A 22,873-nucleotide genomic window follows, 5' to 3' on the forward strand; every position below is an offset into this window, starting at 1 on the left:
TATACACATACGTACGTGTACATACACGCCCATTTCCCCGAGCCCCCTCTCTCTCCAGACATCCCCCACACCTCCGTACAAAACCCCTCTATGCCACCCACCTTATGTCCCTTACCACTAGGTCACATCCACCCTCCCTTTCCCCCTCCCCTCCCCCTCCCTTCCCCCTCCCCGCCTCCTCTCCCCTCCCCTCCCCTCACCAGTGAGTGGAGCCCCCGACCACCGCGGGGTTGGCGCTGGTGCCCCCCGCCGCCGTCTTGGGCAGTCGCCGCATCAGCTCCGCCGCGTACCCGGACAGCACGCGGCGGAAGAGCTGCGCCAGCGCCACCAGGGTGGGGCCGCGACTCACGTTCTTAGAGCAGCGAGTCAGGGAAGCGCGGATCCGGAAGAAGATCTTGTTGGCGCTCTGTGCGGGGCAGGAAGAGGGGGGGGAGGGGGATTAAGGGGCTTCAGGGGGCCCGGTGTCTCGGGGCTTGTATGGGGAGGGCGTGTGTGTATGTGTGTATATGTGTATGTATGCTGCAGGTGCACCAAAACAAACCGATATGTGTGTTTCTGTTAACTTGGGGGGTGAAGTACGGCAGCAGCACTAGGGTGGTTGTCCTTCGAGTCCCCCCATCATATACGCACATACACACCACCGCAATCACCCCCCTCTCCCCCCCAGTAGCAGCAGCGACAGCAGCTACCTGCAGCACCCGTGTCCCCCTGCCGGTGACGACCCCCTCCTCCTCGTCCGGCAGCCACCTCCGCTCCACCTCCTCCCGCACCGCCCCGTCAAGAGCCTCCAGAAGCTCCCGCTCCTCCTGGTCCACGTAGTACTGGACCAACACACCCTCGAACGCCTCAGATATCTGTATGTATGTATGTACGTATGTATGTCAGGCGGGGTGTAGACAAAGAGAATGAATTTTAGAGCAGTACGACAATGACCGAAATCAAGTGGTACACAGGAACAGGATGATCCTGAATCGAGGGGGAAACGGCGGGGAGGGGGCGGGGGCGGGGAGGAGAGGATGGGGAAAAGACGAACCACACACGATTGAAGCTGCTGCCAGGGCAAGAGTGTATCAAACGTAGAACTGACCGAAAGGCGTCCGTGGCGACCGTGACCTCGGGATGACGAAGTGAAGAAGATGTCGGAAAAACTACCCACCTAAGCCGCCAGAACTAAAAAAGAAGAAATAGTATTGCCAAACCGTAAAGAAGTAGGTGTAGAAAAGTAGTTGTGAAGGCGGCGGAAAAGTAGCAAAGTAGTGCTGTCGTAAAGGTGGCATAAAGTTGCTGGCCTGGACAAATAGCTGATTTGCTGATACTGAAAGGCTGTCGGTATGCAAGTGCTCCTCCCAACCCCCCAAACTAAAACGCGCGACCGACCCGACCGACCCGACCGACCGACTATTCTATTCCGGCTAGCCTACCGACGCCAACGCGATATACCAAAGAAGCTCGAACCACCTTATGGACTCACCTGGCCAGGCAGCAGAAGCAGCGGGCAAAGGCACATGCGAGGCAGAGAGGTGGGAGAGTTGTGAGCAGCGAACGAAAAAGACAAGAACGCATGCAAATGCTGCTGAAAAGGAGTATCAAACTGGCTGACCGGGGAAGCTGGGAATAAGAAGCCCTAAAGAAACTCTATGAAAAGGGAAGAAAACGCAGGAACTAAAAATTACAATTGCAAAGGCGGCGCAGGATGACACAGAAGGTGTCGTACGAGCTGACGGAATGATGCATTGGACGGGAAGACGCATTGGACGACGTGTACGCCGGCAGAACGCAAAGAAGGTAGAAATGGAGAAGTGGGTTGGAAAGAACGCAAACACGAACGTTCTATCCAACGCAAAAGAAAGGCCCAAGGGAGGAGAGGGAGTTGGTAGGAAGAGAAGCGCAAGAGAGGATGGGGGGGGGTTTACGGGATGATGACATACATTGACACGACCTACATACATACCGTCCTACCCCCCTCTTAACTATGAGATGAGGCAGATAGACAAGTCTGAGGTCTCAGATGCGTGATTTAAAAGAAAGTGTCGAGGGGAGTGGGCAGCCGACCCACCCAACCACCGTCAGACCTCCCTCCCGGCCACCACACACACATGCACCATACGCACATACATACATACCACTCACCGCCCCCTCAAACACCTCTTTGATGACCTCCTCCCTCGCCTCGCGGACACGATCACCCGCCTGGGGGTTGGAGGGGTGGAGTGGGTGGGTATGTGAGAGAGGACGTGGAGGGAGTGGAGGGAGGGTTGGAGGGGACGGGGTGGAGGGAGGGTTGGGTGGAGTGGAGGGTGGTAGGAGGTGGAGACGCAGTAGCAGCTGGAGAGATGAAGGTGGAGGTGGAGGGAAGACAGCAAGGAAAACAACAGCGGGTGTGTGTTTCACCCGCCCCGCAGGTTCCCCCCTCCCCCCGCAACACCCCTGCTCACACCCCGCGCCTCCATGGGCCTCCCCCGCCCTCACTCCCAGCACTTCCATCCCCCCCATTGCCCCCCACCCTCACCCTCGCCACCGCCGTCCCCGCCTGCTGCTGCTGCTGCTGGTCCTTTGCCGCCCTGGCCGCCTGCTGCTCGGCCTTCATTCGCGCCCTGAACTTCTCCAGCCGCCTCCTCGCCTCACTCGCACTCATGGAGTCGGCGCCGCCACCGCCTCCCGGATCGGAATCATCGTCCTGAGCCAGTTAGGGGTATGTATGTATGTATGTGAGGGTGTGGATGTGAGGGTATGTGAAATCATATGGTGCAAGGAACAGAAGGATCGATTTCATCGGTTGGATGCTGGTGCTGGTGCTGGCGAGGGGAACAGTGTGTTGGATGAGGACGTGGTTGAGGTCGTGACATAACGAACAACCGCTCTGCCGCCGCCCGGGAGCAGCGGGCCCTTGCCGGGTAACACTACCAACGTCCCCCTAAACCCCCCTAACCCCACCCCGCACACCCTCACACACACACACCCCTCTTTCTCACCCCGTCATCCGCTCCTCCTCCTGCTCCCTGCCGCCCCCCTCCCCCGCCAAACAGCGCCGCCATGTCCCGCTCGAATCTGTTGGTGGCCACCACCGCCTTGAGGAGCGGCCCCACGTCGCTCCGCAGCCCCGCCAGCGCCTCCTCGTCGGACAGGATGCGCTTCAGATGCGCCTTCGTGATCTTGCAGAACGTGAGGCATAACATCTGGAGGGGAGAGGGGGTGAGGGGGGGTAACGAGGGGGGGTGACGAGGGAGGGTGATGAGGGAGGGTATTGGGAGGGTGACGAGGGTGTGTGTGGAGGGGGGGGAGGGTAAGACGAACCACTGGCGATTGAAGCGAGGGCGGGAGGGGGAAGGGGGAGTGTGCTGAGGGGGGGGCCAGTGTGGGGGCCGCGGGCAGATGCGGACGGAGGGGGCGGATGGGGCGGATGGGGGCGGGGGGTATACAGGGGGATCAGGAGTGAAACAGAGACAAAAAAGAGACACCCACACACGCACACGCACGTGCATAAACAGCAAAGGAAACGCACGGATGTCACCTCAATGGTTACTAAGATGATGCGTCCTCCATACACACACCCTTCCCGCCTTTTTTAACTCGTACAAACCAACCAACCAAAGACCTTCAGATGTGCCACCCGCCGTACCGTTATTCTCTCCAACCACCACAACCATCTCTCAGTAACCACCTCAAAACCATCCTTCCCAGACCAGCCGCTATACAGCTCCCCCGCCCTCCCCCTCCCCCCTCCTTCTCCCCCCCTCCTCTTTTCCTCCCTCCTTCCCCGCCCCCTCCCCGCCCCCGTAAAATCTCGCACCTGCGGCACCTTCCAATGCTGGGGGAACACCCCCCACACCTCCCGCTTCTCCTTCAGCCGCTCCCTGAACCAGACGAACCGCTGCTCGAACTTGTCCAGCCGCGTGGCATGGGCGGCGGCGACTGCGGCACCGCGGTCGTCAGCCGCCGCGGTTGCACCCACCATCATGCCCACTGCGCCCCCAAACGCGGACTGGTAGATGCTCATCTCCCTGTCGCACAGCCAGTCCATGACCTGGTCCTGGACCTGGGCGGCAGGCAGGTAGGCAGGAAGCCCCGGGTAGGAGGGACAGGGGGAAGGAGGGGAAAGAGGGAAAGGAGGGAAAGACGAACCACACGCGATTTAAGCTGCTGCCAGAGCAAGATAGTAGCAACCGAAAGAACTGACCGAAAGGCGTCCGTGGCGACTGTGACGACTGTAACCTCGGGATGAAGAATTGACGTAGAAGTTGGAAGTCCTACCTACCTAAGCCGCCAGAAATATAATAGCCAAACCGTAAACTAGTAGGTGTAGAAGAAGTAGTGAAGGCGGCGAGATAAAAATTTTTGACGTAGAAGTGATGTAAAGTTGCTGGCCAGGAGAGAAAGCTGCATTGCTGATACTGAAAGGCTGCCGGTATGCAAGTGTTCCTCCCAACCCCCCAAAAAAACTAGAACGCGCGACTAACCCGACCGACCCAAACTAAACTATTCCGGCTAGCCTACCGACGCCAACGCGAAATACCAAAGAAGCTCGAACCACCTTATGGACTCACCTGGCCAGTCAGCAGGAGCAGCGGGCAAAGGCAGATGCGAGGCAGAGAGGTAGCAAAATCGTGAGCAGCGAACGAAAAAAACAAAAACTCATGCAGATGCAGCTGAAAAGGCGTATAAAACTTGCTGACCGGGGAAGCTGGAAAGAGAAAACCTAATGAAACTATATGAAAATGGAAGAAAAGTCAGGAAGTAATAAAGAATTGCAAAGGCGGCGTAGGACGACCCAGGTGGTGTCGTACGAGATGACCTAGTGACGCATTGGACGGATGACGCATGGGACGGGATGTCGCGTTGGACGGCGTATATGCCGGCAGAACAGGGTGAAAGCAAAACAGGGTGAAAGCAAAACAGGGTGAAAGCAAAAAAGGAAGTAATAATAAGAAACAAAAACTAAAAACAAAAAACAGTGCGTGGGTCGGGGCCACATATGGCTCCCGCCAAACCGTGCGCACCAGGAGCATTTGCATGCAGCTCCGTGGTGCCTAAAAAGAAAAAATTTTAGCGTAAGAGGGGCAGTGAGAGAAGAAGAATAAAAACTAAGGGCAGGGTAGAGGGGAAGGAGAAGAAGGAAGTAGGGTATGAAGCATGCGAAGGATGTGAGCTAGGATATCGAAGCCATTACGGCGTTGAACTAAGAAGAGTTGTGGCCAGTAAAAGAGTTGTTGAGCACATTGTATCTCAAGGCGTCGTCGCGGGTAGCCTTGAGCAATGAGTTGTGCCATGAGGTTAGCCACGGAAGACGCAAAATTGTGAGCGTCCGTGATAATGCGTTGTAGTCTACGAAATTGGCTGATGAAAATATTTCGTTTTGCTGCTTCATTAACGGACGAGGAAGAATGCACAAAGCGCGAAAGGCGAATATCTGAAAAAGCTGATTGCTGTAGCTTATCGTAAAGATGTGTATCATACCAACTACAGCCGTTACGAATGGAATGGACTAAGAGGATATCTAAGAAAGGGGTTTTATTAATGGGGTGTTGCTGAACTGGGATTTCAAGTTGATGGGGATAAATACCTCGCAAAGAGTTAGTTCCCACTGATTCGGGTAGGTGAAAAAGGAAGGAAGAAAGATGAGGGTTACCCAGGGAGAGGAGGTCATCGAGGTACCGTTTAGTGAACTGAAAAGATTTAAGTATAATTTTATTAAGGGAAGAGGTAGTAGAAGAGTAAAATTGCTGTAAGAACTTATATTCATGCCAAGCGAGGAAGAGATTAGCAATATAAGGGGCTGGGGATATCCCCATGGGGATACCGCAGATTTGTTGCACGAGGTGCGGGCCAAAGCGAATGAAAGTAGCAGAAAAAAGCGCAGTAAGGAGGGTAACCAGGTCGTGAACCGAGAAGTACACGGTCTGGGAACCATCGGCGTATGAAGAGTAACGGTGTGCAGGGGTAGGACCTTCACAATATTCGGCGGTGAAGGAAGGGAGGGCGGCACCAGGTTTGGGAGGATACATGCGGACGAACAAGCACGTGACATTAGCGAAGAGAAAGCAATGGTGGATAAGCTCTTCCAGGACAGTACGGAGGAGGTGGTGTGGCAGGTTAGTATACAAGCGGGTAAAGTCATGAGCCTGAGCTGGATGGAAGTCGGGGTGTAAAGGAAGAACGTTAGCAGAAGCAGAAGAAGGATCATGTGAGGGTGAGATGGGTTGTGCGAAGTTGGCAAAGACGGGAAGTTGTGCTGCATTATAACGGTGCACCATGGTAATGACCTCAGCTGAATTTTCACAAAACCATAAGGGGAAATCTGGTAAACGGGCTTTCCAGAGTTCCAGGGAAAGGAGGGGGCGGACATCAAGTGAGAGAGGAGGTGAGAGAGAAAGTGAGCATCTGCTGCTACCACCATGCCGCACTCAAGAGGGCGCACCGTTCAAGAGGGCCCACCGGCCCACTGCCCCCAGGGGGTGGGTGAGGTGAGGCCCAAGCGGTGTCATGTCACCGACCCGTGGGGGGTGGGGGTACATACATATATACGTGTACATACATACATACATACGCACACACCTCCTTCCCCAGCACATCCACCACCAGACATGCAGTCGCCAGCCGCTCCAGGTTCTCCGGGGGCATCTTGAGGCCGTCGTTGGCGGGGCCGCCGATCAGGATCTTGAAATCGTTCAGTACGGCATATTGCAACTTGGCCTCCACCGCCGCCAGACGGAGAGCAATAGAACGAACCTTGCGAGGGGGTAAGGGGGTGTGAGGGGGAGGAGGAGGAGGAGGAGAGAGCAAAAGGAAGGGTAAGGGGTTTAGGTGGAGGGGAAGACGGGGACCCCATACACACAAAACCTGCCAGCTGCCCGTACCCGCCCCTTAACACACGCTCACAGACAGACAGACAGACATGCTGACATGGCGTTGGCCACACCCCCTCGCGTCTCTCCAAACAGGTCCATGTTCGCACGCGTTTTCCTTTTTTCACACGAACACACAGTTCCCCGATGACCCGCCTTTATCCGCCCCTGCCGTACCTTTGATATTGCCTCGTACTGCTGAAAATACTCCATGAGCTGGTGTACGGCCTCTACGAGGTTAGCGCACTTGCGGTACTGATCACGACGGTCGCACAACGCCTCCAGGTCTGTGTGGTGTTATTAATAATATCATTATTATTAATGGCGGACAGGGGGGTTGTGTGTGTATGAGGTGGGGTGGACGTGAGGTCCGTGTGGTGTGTGTATGTGTGTACGACATCTCCAGCAGCAATGGCGCCTCTCGGCTCAGTTAATCAATACACATACATACATTACATACACTATGCGTGCCACCCGACACCCCCTTTTACTCCGCCCACCAGGCCCACCCCAACACACGCACCCGTAACTGCCGCCGTAAGCATGGCCAGGCGCCTCAGCGCGGTGATGGAGTTGGTGAGGTGCTTCTTGGCGTAGTCCAGTTTCTTGATGTCCCGACAGATCTCCTGTACGGTGACCTCGCTCTCCTCGCTCTTGCGCTGAATGTCGCGAATCTTGGTGAACAGCTCCTCGATCTGGCCGTGAGCCACCGTCAGGTCCTGTCTGCGAGAGTTGGGGGGGGAAAGGGGGTTGTGTGTGTATATATGTGTGTTTTGGGAGGAGGATAAGGTGAACCATTGGTGAATGAAGCAGTGTCTGTGTGGGGTTGGGTGGGTGGGGGGACGCGCCGGGAGGGGGGTACATGTGTGCGCTTGGTGTAGCAGAGGTGGGGTTTATGTTGGTCGATGTTGTAAACCCAGCGGTGGGGTGTGAGGACAGGGGGCATGTACGTGCGCTTTCCGGACCTGGCGGGGTGTATGGCACATAGCAATCAGTGGATGACCCAGATGACCCAAATTCAGCATTATAAAATATATATGGGTTGTAGTACAGCGGAGAGGCATTATGCTGTGCGTGCACAAGCAGTGGTTGGGGTGTCGCTCTCACCCTGTCTTCCCCTCCTCCCCCCCTTCCGTTCCCTCCACGATCCCCCCAACCCCGGGGGCAACAGATGGAGGACAGCGCTATTTACCTCGCACGGGCATGCGCGCCACCCTGTGACCGAACTGCGTTGAAAATCTCCTGGTCCACTTGCTGAATCTGTTGGCAGTTAGAATCGTGGAGAGGACATCGTAAATGTTAGCGATCGCCAACCAAGATACTTCGCAGTGCCTACCTGTTTTTTAAGGACCGTGACGAACTTGTCAAGATCGGTCAGGCTTGACTCTGCACGAACGTCGGCAACGAAGAGAATTGCATCTGAATCTAGCGCCCACGGAATGGAAGTTTTATCCCAGCTTCAGAACTTGTGAAAGGGAATTGCGCACCATCCGGGTAGAGCTGGTTGATGAGCTTGGTAGGCTCGAAATCCTCCGAATCAAACAGGTCAGCCCGCTTGCACGATGGCATTCGGAGAATTGTAAGTTGTAACTGCAATTTAGCTTGCTGCTCAAGGCTAGTCCTGCGTTCTATATTTGTCCTCCCGCTCGGCGGGGAGGCCATGGCTCCCCCAGGAATCTGGGCCCCACGAGGGGGTGTGGAAGCCATTTTTACGTAAGAGTTATGGGGATGCAAAACGTGAGCGTCCAAAGGGGCAGAGCCAAAACTCTCGGGGCATCTATCCTTCACCCTTGGACTGGCTCCCGGACGATGACTATTCTATTGATACGTAAAATAATGTAGTCAAAACGGTAACATTCTTGTGAGTTGCCTTGCAATCGCCACATAGTTCAACCAGGGAACGAGCGGGAACGGAAATTTGCGAAAGCGTAAATTTGCGAAAACAGTTTCCGTCCGCATCCGCAAGCAGAGCCTGGTTTCGCGGATGGGAGGATTTTGGTTCCGCACTTCTCGCGCGTGCGGTACGGCGGAAAGTCAAATCTTTGCACGCAGTCCTGGGGGCCCTGACTCGAAGTCAGCCCCACCCTGGAGTTAGTTGGTACCGCTTTCATGTACTTCCTCAAACAAACTGCTTCTCTAGTACTGTGATGTTTTATTTCTTATATGCAAGGTAACTGAACTGAACTTGGAAGGCGCCACCACAGTTGCCGGTGCCATGAAAGCGCAACCGTCCCGGGACACAGGCTCAGGCACAGAAATAGACTTATGGCTGGTTGCATAACAAATTGCGGGATGCGAGGCGAAGTGCGGTCTTGCGTACTGCTGAAGTCGCAAGTCGCAAGTTGCAAGTCGCAAGTCGCAAGGAACACGCAAAATTTCTATTATGATATATGATATATTATAATATATACGCGAATACGTACGTGTGCATACTCAGTTTGTAGAGCGGGTCTCACAATGGGAGAATTGCCAAATACAGAAGTACGGAGGGCCCTATGCCAACCACGGATATCACACCAGGACGAGACAGTCCGAGTTTTGGCCATTCCAGCACAGAATGCAGAGTCAGACAACAGGTACCAACTAAGCTTTATTAAGACGGATTACAGAAAATAGACGACGAGAAAGACTAGAAAAAGTCGAGGTCGCAAGTCGCTTGACGAGCGATCTTCGATTGCCTTTATCTTTTGTTTTGCCTACAATAGGACGCCGTCTCTTATATATATGAGCTGACAACAACAACGGCGGCGCGCGGATCAACATTGCGGGACGACGACATCCATGCAAGTAAGTGAAGCGCGCGAACACCGCGCGGGTGGTTGGGTTGGTTCGGCCTTGAGTGGAGGCTCCTGAATAGTGGGTCCTGTTGCTTATCGGTGGGCGGGGTGAATTCTAATTGGGTTCGCGAGGTCCGTCGGTTAGTAGGAAAGGGAGTGTTATTTCGGCCTCCCACAGTTGGCTAGGCTTCAGCTAGGAGACCGTTTTGCCGAGAGCAGCTCTTGGTTGGCAATGGTCGCGAGTGACTTGGTTGGCGTTCTTTGCCTTGAGTTCGCCGGATTTACCCTGTTATCCTCGCGAGTCGCCGGACAGCCCGGTGAAGGATACCTACCAACAGAACAGATACCCAACGTGTGAATGCGTAAAGGACAAAGAGCAAAACAGGCCGACAGGATGGCTTCAAGAAGTCTGCAAGCATACGAAAGTCGAAGTCAAGACTCGTGGACTGACCCGGAGTCTTCGGACGCGCGGACGGGCTACAGCTACATCATAAAGCCGCTGCGGCGGTCCGCTAAGTGCGGCACAAATGCATGACAAGCGGCTGCGGAAGGCAGTGCGCGTAGGAAGCCCGCCGCGGCGGCACGCCGAAATTAAGGCGTTGACTTAGGAGCATATAGACAGCGACCGCGGAAGGCAGGGCGCTTGTAGAAAAGCCGCTGCGGCGGTCCGCTAAGTGCGGCACAAATGCATGACAAGCGGCTGCGGAAGGCAGTGCGCGTAGGAAGCCCGCCGCGGCGGCACGCCGAAATTAAGGCGTTGACTTAGGAGCATATAGACAGCGACCGCGGAAGGCGGGGCGCTTGTAGAAAAGCCGCTGCGGCGGTCCGCTAAGTGCGGCACAAATGCATGACAAGCGGCTGCGGAAGGCAGTGCGCGTAGGAAGCCCGCCGCGGCGGCACGCCGAAATTAAGGCGTTGATTTAGGAGCATATAGACAGCGACCGCGGAAGGCGGGGCGCTTGTAGAAAAGCCGCTGCGGCGGTCCGCTAAGTGCGGCACAAATGCATGACAAGCGGCTGCGGAAGGCAGTGCGTGTAGGAAGCCCGCCGTGGCGGCACGCCGAAATTAAGGCGTTGACTTACGAGCATATAGACAGCGACCGCGGAAGGCGGGGCGCTTGTAGAAAAGCCGCTGCGGCGGTCCGCTAAGTGCGGCACAAATGCATGACAAACGGCTGCGGAAGGCAGTGCGCATAGGAAGCCCGCCGCGGCGGCACGTCGAAATTAAGGCGTTGATTTAGGAGCATATAGACAGCGACCGCGGGAGGCGGGGCGCCTGTAGAAAAGCCGCTGCGGCGGTCCGCTAAGTGCGGCACAAATGCACGACAAGCGGCTGCGGAAGGCAGTGCGCATAGGAAGCCCGCTGCGGCGACACGCCAAACTGAAGGCGTTGACTTAGGAGCATACAGACAGCGACCGCGGAAGGCGGGGCGCTTGTAGAAAATCCGCTGCGGCGGTCCGCTAAGAGAGGCACGAATGCATGACAAGTGGCCGCGGAAGGCAGTGCGCGTAGGAAACCCACCGCGGCGGTACGTCGAACTTAAGGAATTGATTTAGGAACATAAAGACAGCGACCGCGGAAGCCGGGCCCCTGTAGGAATCCGCTGCGGCGGCCCGTTAAGGGAGGCACGAATGCATGACAAGCGGCTGCGGAAGGCAATGCGTGTAGGAAGCTCGCCGCGGCGGCACGTCGAACTTAAGGCTTTGATTATGGAACATTTAGACAGCGACCGCGGAAGGCGGGGCGCTTGTAGAAAAGCCGCTGTGGCGGTCCGCTAAGGGAGGCACGAATGCAGGACAAGCGGCCGCGGCAGGCAGTGCGCGTAAGAAGCTCGCTGCGGCGGCACGCCGAACTTCAGGCTTTGATTATGGAGCATATAGACAACGACCGCGGAAGGCGGGGCGCTTGTAGAAAACCCGCTGCGGCGGTCCACTAAGGGAGGCACGAATGCATGACAAGCGGCTGCCGAAGGCAGTGCGCGTAGGAAGCTCGCCGCGGCGGCACGTCGAACTTAAGGCTTTGATTATGGAGCATATAGACAGCGACCGCGGAAGGCGGGGCGCTTGTAGAAAAGCCGCAGCGACGGTCCGCTAAGGGAGGCACGAATGCATGACAAGCGGCTGCGGAAGGCAGCGCGCTTTGGAAGCCCGCCGCGGCGGCACGCCGAACTTAAGGCTTTGATTATGGAGCATATAGACAGCGACCGCGGAAGGCGGGGCGCTTGTAGAAAAGCCGCAGCGACGGTCCGCTAAGGGAGGCACGAATCCATGACAAGCGGCCGCGGAAGGCAGTGCACGTAGGAAGCCCGCCGCGGCGGCACACCGAGAGGGAGGCGTCGTGACCTAGGAGGATACAAACAGTGAACGCGAAAGGCGGTGCGCTTGGAGAAAACGGCTGGGATCGTCCGCAAAAAAAAAAAAAAAAAAAAAAAACGACAAGCGGCTGGGGAAGGCAACGCGATCACGAAGTCTACCGCGGCGGCACACCGAACCGAAGGTGTTTGGCAGGGGAACTTGTAGACAGCGACCACAGAAGGCATCGTCATTGTAGCAAACCGCCGAGGTGGCCCGCGGAGTTCGGCTCACAAGAGGCTGCAGGGGGTAGCGTTATTGAGGAACCCGCCGTGATGGCTCGCGGGTTTACAGGCGTGGCGATGTAGGAGTATGTCAACAACGATCGCAGAAGGCGGCGCCCTTGTTGAAGGGAGACAGGGAGGGACACGTCTCAGACACGGGACCCGGAGTACCTGACACGAACGAGACACAGAACGAGTCACAGTTAGTAGAAAGCCGTTACCGTCCTCTATAGAACCCACGGGTCGACCCACCGATGGAGACCATAAGGGTAGTTGCTCGAGAAAGGTGTGGGAAAGCCATAATTTAACGCGGTAGGCGTACCAACCGCCCTCGCCTGGGAAGGTTTTCCAGCTAGGCGGCGGAAGAAGGCTTTCGCAGCTCTCTGTACGAGGAGGAGCGAAGGCTGATTCGAATGTACTTGGTTGGCCCATCAGGAAACCAGAGGCATGGAGGCCGTGAGGGGAGCAGGACGCCCCAAAAAATCAAGGCATGCTCAGGCGCAGACTACAGAGGTACCCGGGAGAGCCGCTAGACTGCCGGGGCCCGTGAAGGTCACCCTGTTAAAACGCAAGGCGCGGCCCTGGGAGCGGAGAAAAATTGACCGAGAACTACCGGAGCAGTCGGTTTCCTCGAGCAGTGGGGAATCGGCGAGTAGCAGCGACGAAGATAGGCAACCCGGGCGGACGACTCGGGCCAGGAGGGCGGCATCGGAGGACATACGACAGGCTAGAGCTGAAGGGTCATCCGCCGCCGGCAGGCAAGCGGAAAGAGACATCCAGTCTGAATCCAGGGGCCAGGTCGGGCAACAAGTGGATTGGCGAGCCCTGGGCAAGACGTTGGCGGCAAAACACGGGGACAAGGCCACGTCACTCAGAGGCACGCTGGAGTCCAACGCGGCCTCAGACCCAGGAGCGATCGTGGCTTTAAGAATCGAAGAGTTCTTGGGCTCAGAGGACGGCCGCCAACTTTTTGTGGGGCGGCGCAAAGAACTTATGGCGATCGGTCTGGCGGACGCGCTGGAACAGTTTGTGCTGGCGAGTAGGGCAGGATCGCTTCGATGGATCCACGAATCACTAGAAGCGAGGTTACGACGGGGACTAACCCCCCTTATCGAGGAAATTGCAGACCTACTGGCAGCAGCCTTTCGAACCGCGGCGGGAACCTATCCGGGGGCGAGTCCAGATTTCGGGAGAAAGTGTACAGTTCCCCAGTTAATGACGACCGCGTGTCAGAAGGCAAGCGATGCGGCGCGGGTGCCCGATGTTCAGGAATGGTCCCAGCGAATGGCGGAGGCCTTATGTGCGCCGGGTTGGGGCGCGGCGGTGGTCGAAGAATGCGAGAAGATTCAGCCACAACTCCCGGTCGAGGGAATTCCGTTGTGGCGAGTTTTCCTGGCGGCCCTCCGGAGCAAGTTTTCCTGCTCAGACACCGGCGCCCAATTCTCGGCACAGGAACTGCGCCAGGGATTGTTCCCAGCCGCAGTGAGCCTGGTCCGACTCACCATCGCCGCTAAGGCAGCGCTGGCGGAAACGGAGCTCATAGCGGTCGATAAACGCCGAGACGGAGCGCGGGAGCAGTATACCAGACCAAGGTATACACCGAGCCTTCCGGGGGGGGAGGGCCCACAGTCGTTCGGCGGCGTGTATCGAGTCCCTAGTGGGACTCAGTGGGCGGAAGGCCCCCGAGGAGCACCGGCCGGAGACATGTATGGGGGCCGGCCTGTCTTCAACACCTGGGGAGAGCCAGGTTGTTCTCCGGCGCCATATCCACCGCAGGGAGAGGCGCCGTCATACGCAACAGCATGGCGGGGGACCCAGGCAGCGGATAACAGGGTCCGCGGCCCCCAAGGCCCGACAGGGTGGGTACCGCCGGCGCCATCGGGCTTGGCATCAACGGCGGCAGGGCCGGTACCGAGAGGTTTCCCGCCGCCGGCACCACCTCCGTTTAGGGACAGCAGAACCAGGGAGGGCGACCGTCCCAGAGCCACTCAGCGACCGCTAAACTGGGACCCGTTGAAGGCGCGGCTACAGGCTGTACAGCCGGGGAGCCAGAGGACAGACGCGGAACTGCGCAAGGTCACACAGGAAAACAAGCTGTGTTTTCATTACGCAGCGGCGGGGTTCACTCCCGGAGCATGCCCACTGCTCGCGGAAGGTCGGGAATGCCGGTGGCGTCACACGCCCCCGGAAGGAGTGGCGGACACGATAACCCTGTTCGTACAGCCCGCCAGAGGGGCTCCGGTAGGTCAATAGGACAACGGGTGGAGGGGTTGTGTTCTTTCTTGGGCAGATCGAGAGAAAAGTGCATGCGGTAATCGGATTGACAGACATCAGAGAAGGAGGACTGCATTAACCGCATGGGAACTTAAGAAGAGACCCCGGCGATTGAGACAGAGCTCGAATTGAACTCGAGGGAGGGTGAGACGGCTGATAGGACGCGCAGTGGTGGCGAGTGACACGTGTACGCTCGGTGGTCCATGGTGGGCTAGTACCTTTTCTGTAAGGTTAAGGTGTAGATGGCAAGAATCGTGGCGTGAGAGTGTGGGCGCTCAGGATGGGGAGTCCCCCAAGCCAAGCCTGGCTGATTGTTGGTTGCAGGGAGGCGGACCCTCGATGGTGGGGATACAGCGAGAAGACTCCGACGGAGCAAAGGAAATGGAGACGGAACGCGTAGAATGGTGGGCCGCGGACATAGTCGACCTGAGTACGGACCCGTTGGCGAGGATGGAAGCCGTGCAGGTGAATCATGTAAGGGAGGTGCCTCGATATACAGCCCCTCAGCTAGACCCGTTAACAGACGACGCCAGACAGCAAGCGATGGAGCGGCTACAGCAAGGATGGCACCGGATGCAGAGCCTACAATCCCCACAGGCGGTAGAGAATACACCCGATGCCGAATTCGAAAGCCAACTGCGAGCGATATGCCCAGATCCGGACGCATTCAGAGCCAGAAGGTTACAGCAGCACGGGGAGCTATGGGAAGCCTACTTCCGCATGTCTGGAGATGGGCGAATTGGGGCGCCGGCACGAGAGGTGTTGAAATGGGTGAGAGAAGGAGTACGACTAGAGTTCGTAGGGGTGTCCGCGCCTGGGCAAGAGTCAGCCCCACAACGGCAGTTAAAGTTGAGGATAGTACGATCTATGGTACAACAAGTACACCCCGGCCAACAGGTGCAGCGCTTCTTCGAAGGGAAAGAGCCACATCCCATCCAGTTCCCAAATCACAGCAGCACAGCTATGCACGACGATTTTGTGTCGGCCGAGCTAAAGCTGGCCCTGTCGCAAGGGGCTATACGGCTGTGGGACCAGCCTCTCCCGCCGACGGTCGTCAATGGCTTGCGGGTGGTCGAAAACGGGGTCAAGAAGCGGTTGTGTATGAATCCCATGTATGTCAACCTGTTCCTGCGTTACCAACCGTTGAAGTACGAGCGGCTGACGGATATGATGCATTACGTCCAATCCGGCGACTTCATGTATGCTACGGACGACAAGTCGGGTTATTGGCAGCTGTCAATGCATCCGGACGCATACCGCTTTCTGGCGTTCCAGTGGCAGGGGCAGACGTATTACTGGCCCAGCTGTCCGTTCGGCATTTCGCCGGCCTGCGGTTGGTACACCAACCTCAAATTAGAGGTATTCCGCCCACTGCGAGAGAGGGGGGTTCGGATGACGTTCCTCATCGATGATCACGCGGGTGCCGCAGAGGGAGCAGGCCGGTGCAAGTTCCTGTGCCGAACGGTGGTGCTCATCCTGGTGGCGCTGGGATTCACATTGAGCTTCAAAAAGTGCAGGATGATACCAAGCCAACGGCTCCGCTTTTTGGGTCTGATCGTCGACGCCAGGCTACAGGCGTTCCAGGTGCCCGAGGATAAGGTGGTGGCACTGCAGAACCTAGTGGACCAGATGGATCAGCAGCAGATGCCGATAACCGCACGACAAGGGGCGCAGCTCGCTGGCAAGGTCATGGCCATGAGCCCCGCCGTCGCCTTGGCGCCACTGCACAGTCGTTTAGTAAGCCGCGCCATTCAGGGGCACACATCGTGGGAGGCCGCGGTGGGACAGCCCGACGAAATCCTACGAGCGGCAAAAGCTTTCCTAATGGTCCTGAAGACACGGAACGGTTTAGCCTGGTGGCGCACCACCGCGGCGATTCAAGTCCAAGTGGCCGGTGATGCATCCGAGCAGGCCTTCTCGGCTCTTCTGCCCCAGGCCGAGTTGGGCGCAGAAGTAATGAGAGTCCCCTTCACCACTCAAGAGCAAGAACGCATGGCTGCGGGCAAGTTCAGCAGCGCCGAACGGGAGCTGAAGGGAGCATTATTGGCCCTGAGGTGGCTGAGAGCACGACTCCACACGGGTATTAGGGGACGGACACTCCAGTACCAGACGGACAGCCAGGCGGCGCACTTCTGCCTGCTAGGCCAGAGAGGCGCGAACGAGTGCCTGTTCCTAGTACGGGACCTCTTAATGGAGAGTGCCGAGGCCGGCTGTGAGGTAACACTGACTTGGATTCCACGCACCGGAGCCATGCAACAAGAGGCCGATCGGATCAGCAAGGAAAGCGACAGTGGGCAGTGGACACTGGACGACGACGTGTACGAGCGAGTGGTTAGTCGCCCATGCCTGCAGGGCCGACGACCGACGGTAGACTGCTTCGCGGATACCACGAATGCCAAGGTGCCGGGGAACTTCTATTCGCGTACATGGAACCCAGGGTGCACGGGTGTCGATGCCTTCGCGCAATCTTGGGTCCCGGGGGAAAACAACCCTAGGCCATTGTTGTATATCAACGCCCCGTTCTCTCAGGCAGGCAAGGTGCTGAACAAAGTGCGGAACGAGCGACCGGACTGCATTGTCATTCTCCCGGTGTGGCCACGGTGGTGGGTGGCCCTACTCAAGATCTTGCCGGTCGTGGAGGAGTGGGACCTGCCGCTCGTACCCCACCTATTCCGGCCGGGAGCCTTGGCACGGGCGCCGGGTGCCAGGAGTCCCCGTTACAAAGTGCGGGCGTACTTCATTCTATGGCGACCATGAAACAGCGGGGAGATCGACGGTCACGCGGAGGCAACAATAAGGGAGGGAGAGGGGCAGGAGTGGCCAAGGTGGAACAACACAGGACATCGGCATGACCCCAACCGGAGAGGAGCAACGCGGGGCAAACATAGATGACTTATAACGTGTGCCCGGGTGCACCACCCGGGGGTGGTCTGGGGGACGCGGAGACGAGAGTGAGAGAGTAGAGCTACGAAAGGGGGAGAGTTTACGGTGGGAGCAAGAATAAGGCGAGGCAGAGAGGGGGGCGCGCGGAGCGCGGGTGGCTGGGGGTGTTTTAGGTTGGCAGGGGGATGGAGGGTGGGACGCCGTGCGTGGTGCGTGGGGCTCGCTTAGGCGGAGAGCGTTACAAAGGTTGTAAGTGAGCCCTTCGTATCATACGGATGCTCGCCCCAACTAATCCGGCCCTTACGGTGGCGGGCTCTTTGACTTCAGAAATGCCAAATACAGAAGTACGGAGGGCCCTATGCCAACCACGGATATCACACCAGGACGAGACAGTCCGAGTTTTGGCCATTCCAGCACAGAATGCAGAGTCAGACAACAGGTACCAACTAAGCTTTATTAAGACGGATTACAGAAAATAGATGACGAGAAAGACTAGAAAAAGTCGAGGTCGCCCTCCCTCCCCACCCTCGTGAGACAGGACCAACCATGCACAGACTTATCACTCATCATCACTCTCCGAAACCACCAGCCCCGTCCCCGTCCCGCCGGCCGGGAGGCGGGCGAGGTGCCTAGTAGGATCCAGATAGCGGTGCAGAGTACCCAGAGAGCGGATGTGCGTGGAGCGCATGAGATCCTCATCGGAGACCCCCTGAGACTGGGCATGCTGCAAAGCACCCCGACGGAAACTGTGCACCGTCTCTCCGCCGTATAGCCCAGCAGCGGTAAGATGAGCGACGAGGCGATATTCCAGGGCCTCGGTCGTCATCGGCGCCTCCCGATAGGCGCGGCCACTGCACTCCGCCGGACGGAAGAGGTATTGGGTAATAGGGGTACCGGCCCTCGTACACGTGCTCATGTACACTGCAAGAACCCGCAGCGTGCAGACGAGAGGATCACGATCCGGACGCAACATCATCGCAGGAGCACGCTGACCCTTGTACGTCTGGTATTTAATTCTTCGATACGTAGTACAGTGTCGGGAGAGACACTCCCGTCAGGCGCGGGTAGGGGTAACGGCCAGCCCTGGTACGCGGTACGGCCATGCACCGGATCCCTGAAATCACTTAACACCAGCTTGCCGACATCATGACCGCGCTGATACGTATGCCACATTAAAGCAAATAGAGACAAGTCCCGAAGCACCAAACTGCGAGCAAACAAATGCTCTTCGTCGCCGGACGCAGTCCACAGATGGCAGGCCAGGCGACGAAACTTCTCCGCGGTCAAAGGGATGGCGCCTCGCTCCACATAACCGGCGTCACTAAGGTCCCGCCCGTAACCCTTGACATAGCCCCGCACCAATGAGCTGTCGCAAGGATTCCCGCGGCTTTGAGAGGCGTCATAGTCCCCTTCCCGGCCCAGCTGCTTAAAGGCAGTCGCAAGGCTCGAGATAACCCCTTTCACAGCACTGGCGCTGGGACGCCGGTCAGCCCGCAGACGCCCAGGGTGCCGGGGGAACCACCATTCCACCAGATACGAAACAATGGACATAGGATCGCAGGTGAGCAAGGTGAGCCCGAGAGACTGGCGCTGCAACCAGCCATGGAATTCTCGCGCAGCACTTTGAACCCGCCGCCAGCTCTCCGAGACCCACTGACGTTGGTGCACCTGGTAGATGGAGAGCAAGGCGGCCGTGAGCGGCGGCCGCACTGACACGTCCCCGGTAAACTCAGAGTAATACAGAGCCGCGACAGGGTCTAAAGGCGGCGGCGCCGACCTCGGGAGACGGATAGGGCCCGCAGCAAGCGGAGGCATGGCAGGGAGAGGATTACCAGGAAAGACCTGCGGTGATAATAGAGCCGAGGCGTAGGACGCACTAAGCTGACGGACGCCCATCGAAAACAGACAAAACGTACCAGCGGCAGGTGTAACGGCGGGACGATGAGATCGTCACGCTCAGGCGTAACGGTAACGAATCGATGAGTAGACGAAGTAAGTGGGTCTTGGCCCCACGGTAAGCCGCCAGGTACGAGAGGAAACATAATGCTAACGGGTACTTGCGATAACACGATTACTCGATTCAGGAACACGGAAAATTATTACAATAAAACGGGGCGCGATCGCGCTTCCAATAAATTTGGATATCACCGATAAGGGCCTAAATTCGTTCGTGCGTGGTGCGTGGGGCTCGCTTAGGCGGAGAGCGTTACAAAGGTTGTAAGTGAGCCCTTCGTATCATACGGATGCTCGCCCCAACTAATCCGGCCCTTACGGTGGCGGGCTCTTGGACTTCAGAAATTTATAATAGCACTACCGTAGTGACAGGAAAGTTCGTGATGTGAATTTCGTGACGGCATCACGAAATTATGTCACATATAAATTACAAGCTGTTCCAGGCGATGGTCGTCACGAATATATGTGTGCTCCGAAGCCAAATCGTATAATGCCTTCAACACAGTAATTACTCGTCGAATTCCCCACTTTTCTGGCCATATATACATCCATAGTAATTGAACGGACATGGATCGGAGGGCCAAGCGGCCTAAGCAACAAAGCCTCCTTCAATGCGGACTCTTCACACTTGCTCGCGGCGCCCCAGCTACGGATAGAGCTGGTTTTGCCGCTCCTAAATAACCGTGCATGCATTGGCCAGCTTTTTGCGTCAATTGGCGTTCTGAGTCGGACCCATTAATGCGAGCTTGCGTTAAGTAAGCTGGGTTAGTTGGGCGTAAGGCCCAATGCGTAACTGTTAGCCTAACTGTTTCGCAACGGCCCGTGTCCTCAGGGCCGTCATTTATTGCGCGCATTAAGCTGGTTAGCTTATCTTGTTTTTGTTGTTCAGCGCGCGCTGACCAACAAAACAGGTCCCGCGCCTTCGGCGCGCTTTCTGTTACTACACCGCTGTGCCTTCGGCTCGTCAGCGAGACCCATCGGGTAGAGTGCAGTGGAGAATATAAAGCACTAGCACCATAGAGTTAGCCCACCTTATTGAAGCACCTTTAGTAGTGCTAGTGGCGGCGGATGTCCCGGTATCGCTAGGCATGACTCCGCTGGTGGAGGCAACTCACAGCTATCCTACATAGCTAACTGGAATGTCACAGACTGGCATTTCCTCGAGGGCTTCTGCGACGCAGTTTATGCCCCCTGCTTTCTCCGGAGCGGGTCAACAACTCCCGCCCACCCCGGACCCAACAAGCTTGCCCCTGCAGCTACAACACTAAATGTCCTCTTGACGACGTATTTCATCAAGCTCATCCCCGAGGTTTGGGCGCGACGCTGAAGGTTTGCTCTTCAGCCGATCAGGAAATCGACGTCCGCCCACACCGGTGGTGGCTATGTGTGCGCTTCGTCCCATCCCTTCCGCGTGGTGATGGGCTCTACAACCCCAGGCGTGGAGTTTCCGGGGCAGCACGAGTAGCCCGATATGTCCACCACCTCCGTGCCCCTGCATGCTAGGGCCTCGGCGCGGCTGGCCGCTTGGAAGGCAATTGGAGCAGATGCGCACACATTGCACGTCTTGAAGCATGGTGTCCCGGTGGAGTTTCGAGGTAACCGCCCGCCGCCTGCTTTTGACCTGCCAAGTTTTCCTGCCACAGACGAGCAGAGCCGTTGGTGGTTGGAGAAGGAGGAGCCTCGCCTGGTGGCGCTCGGGGCCATCTCGCGGGTAGACCCCTCTCGTGCGGTTGATCATGTGGTGAACGCTTTTTGTGTCCCGAAAATGGACAGTGGTTCTTGGCGTTTGGTCGTCAACTTGAAGCTCGAATTGAACTCGAGGGAGGGTGAGACGGCTGATAGGACGCGCCGTGGGGGCGAGTGACACGTGTACGCTCGGTGGTCCATGGTGGGCTAGTACCTTTTCTATAAGGTTAAGGTGTAGATGGCAAGAATCGTGGCGTGAGAGTGTGGGCGCTCAGGATGGGGAGTCCCCCAAGCGGAAAGAGACATCCAGTCTGAATCCAGGGGCCAGGTCGGGCAACAAGTGGATTGGCGAGCCCTGGGCAAGACGTTGGCGGCAAAACATGGGGACAAGGCCACGTCACTCAGAGGCACGCTGGAGTCCAACGCGGCCTCAGACCCAGGAGCGATCGTGGCTTTAAGAATCGAAGAGTTCTTGGGCTCAGAGGACGGCCGCCAACTTTTTGTGGGGCGGCGCAAAGAACTTATGGTGATCGGCCTGGCGGACGCGCTGGAACAGTTTGTGCTGGCGAGTAGGGCAGGATCGCTTCGATGGATCCACGAATCACTAGAAGCGAGGCTACGATGGGGACTAACACCCCTTATCGAGGAAATTGCAGACCTACTGGCAGCAGCCTTTCGAACCGCGGCGGGAACCTATCCGGGGGCGAGTCCAGATTTTGGGGGAAAGTGTACAGTTCCCCAATTAATGACGACCGCGTGTCAGAAGGCAAGCGATGCGGCGCGGGTGCCCGATGTTCAGGAATGGTCCCAGCGAATGGCGGAGGCCTTATGTGCGCCGGGTTGGGGCGCGGCGGTGGTCGAAGAATGCGAGAAGATTCAGCCACAACTCCCGGTCGAGGGAATTCCGTTGTGGCGAGTTTTCCTGGCGGCCCTCTGGAGCAAGTTTTCCTGCTCAGACACCGGCGCCCAATTCTCGGCACAGGAACTGCGCCGGGGATTGTTCCCAGCCGCAGTGAGCCTGGTCCGACTCACCATCGCCGCTAAGGCAGCTCTGGCGGAAACGGAGCTCATAGCGGTCGATAAACGCCGAGACGGAGCACGGGAGCAGTATACCAGAACAAGGTATACACCGAGCCTTCCGGGGGGGGAGGGCCCGCAGTCGTTCGGCGGCGTGTATTGAGTCCCTAGTGGGACTCAGTGGGCGGAAGGCCCCCGAGGAGCACCGGCCGGAGACATGTATGGGGGCCGGCCTGTCGTCAACACCTGGGGAGAGCCAGGTTGTTCTCCGGCGCCATATCCACCGCAGGGAGAGGCGCCGTCATACACAACAGCATGGCGGGGGACCCAGGCAGCGGATAACAGGGTCCGCGGCCCCCAAGGCCCGCCAGGGTGGGTACCGCCGGCGCCATCGGGCTTGGCATCAATGGTGGCAGGGCCGGTACCGAGAGGTTTCCCGCCGCCGGCACCACCTCCGTTTAGAGACAGCAGAACCAGGGAGGGCGACCGTCCCAGAGCCACTCAGTGACCGCTAAACTGGGACCCGTTGAAGGCGCGGCTACAGGCTGTACAGCCGGGGAGCCAGAGGACAGACGCGGAACTGCGCAAGGTAGCACAGGAAAACAAGCTGTGTTTTCATTATGCAGCGGCGGGGTTCACTCCCGGAGCATGCCCACTGCTCGTGGAAGGTCGGGAATGCCGGTGGCGTCACACACCCCCGGAAGGAGTGGCGGACGCGATAACCCTGTTCGTACAGCCCGTCAGAGGGGCTCCGGTAGGTCAATAGGACAACGGGTGGAGGGGTTGTGTTATTTCTTGGGCAGATCGAGAGAAAAGTGCATGCGGTAATCGGATTGACAGACATCAGAGAAGGAGGACTGCATTAA

General features: G+C 57.5%; 1 protein-coding gene across 1 annotated transcript; it reads left to right on the forward strand.

Moving 5' to 3' along the window:
• Positions 1-9,422: 9,422 nt before the first annotated feature.
• VOLCADRAFT_108540 (uncharacterized protein) lies at positions 9,423-19,064 on the forward strand (the record flags this gene model as incomplete). Its single annotated transcript, XM_002959221.1, has 5 exons — positions 9,423-9,629; positions 12,630-14,435; positions 14,793-14,933; positions 18,774-18,912; positions 18,991-19,064. The coding sequence occupies exons 1-5, from the start codon at positions 9,624-9,626 to the stop codon at positions 19,062-19,064; spliced, it is 2,166 nt and encodes a 721-aa protein (XP_002959267.1). The 5' UTR covers positions 9,423-9,623.
• Positions 19,065-22,873: the final 3,809 nt, after the last annotated feature.

The sequence above is a fragment of the Volvox carteri genome (assembly GCF_000143455.1).
Source record: "Volvox carteri f. nagariensis unplaced genomic scaffold VOLCAscaffold_138, whole genome shotgun sequence".
Classification (NCBI taxonomy): domain Eukaryota; kingdom Viridiplantae; phylum Chlorophyta; class Chlorophyceae; order Chlamydomonadales; family Volvocaceae; genus Volvox; species Volvox carteri.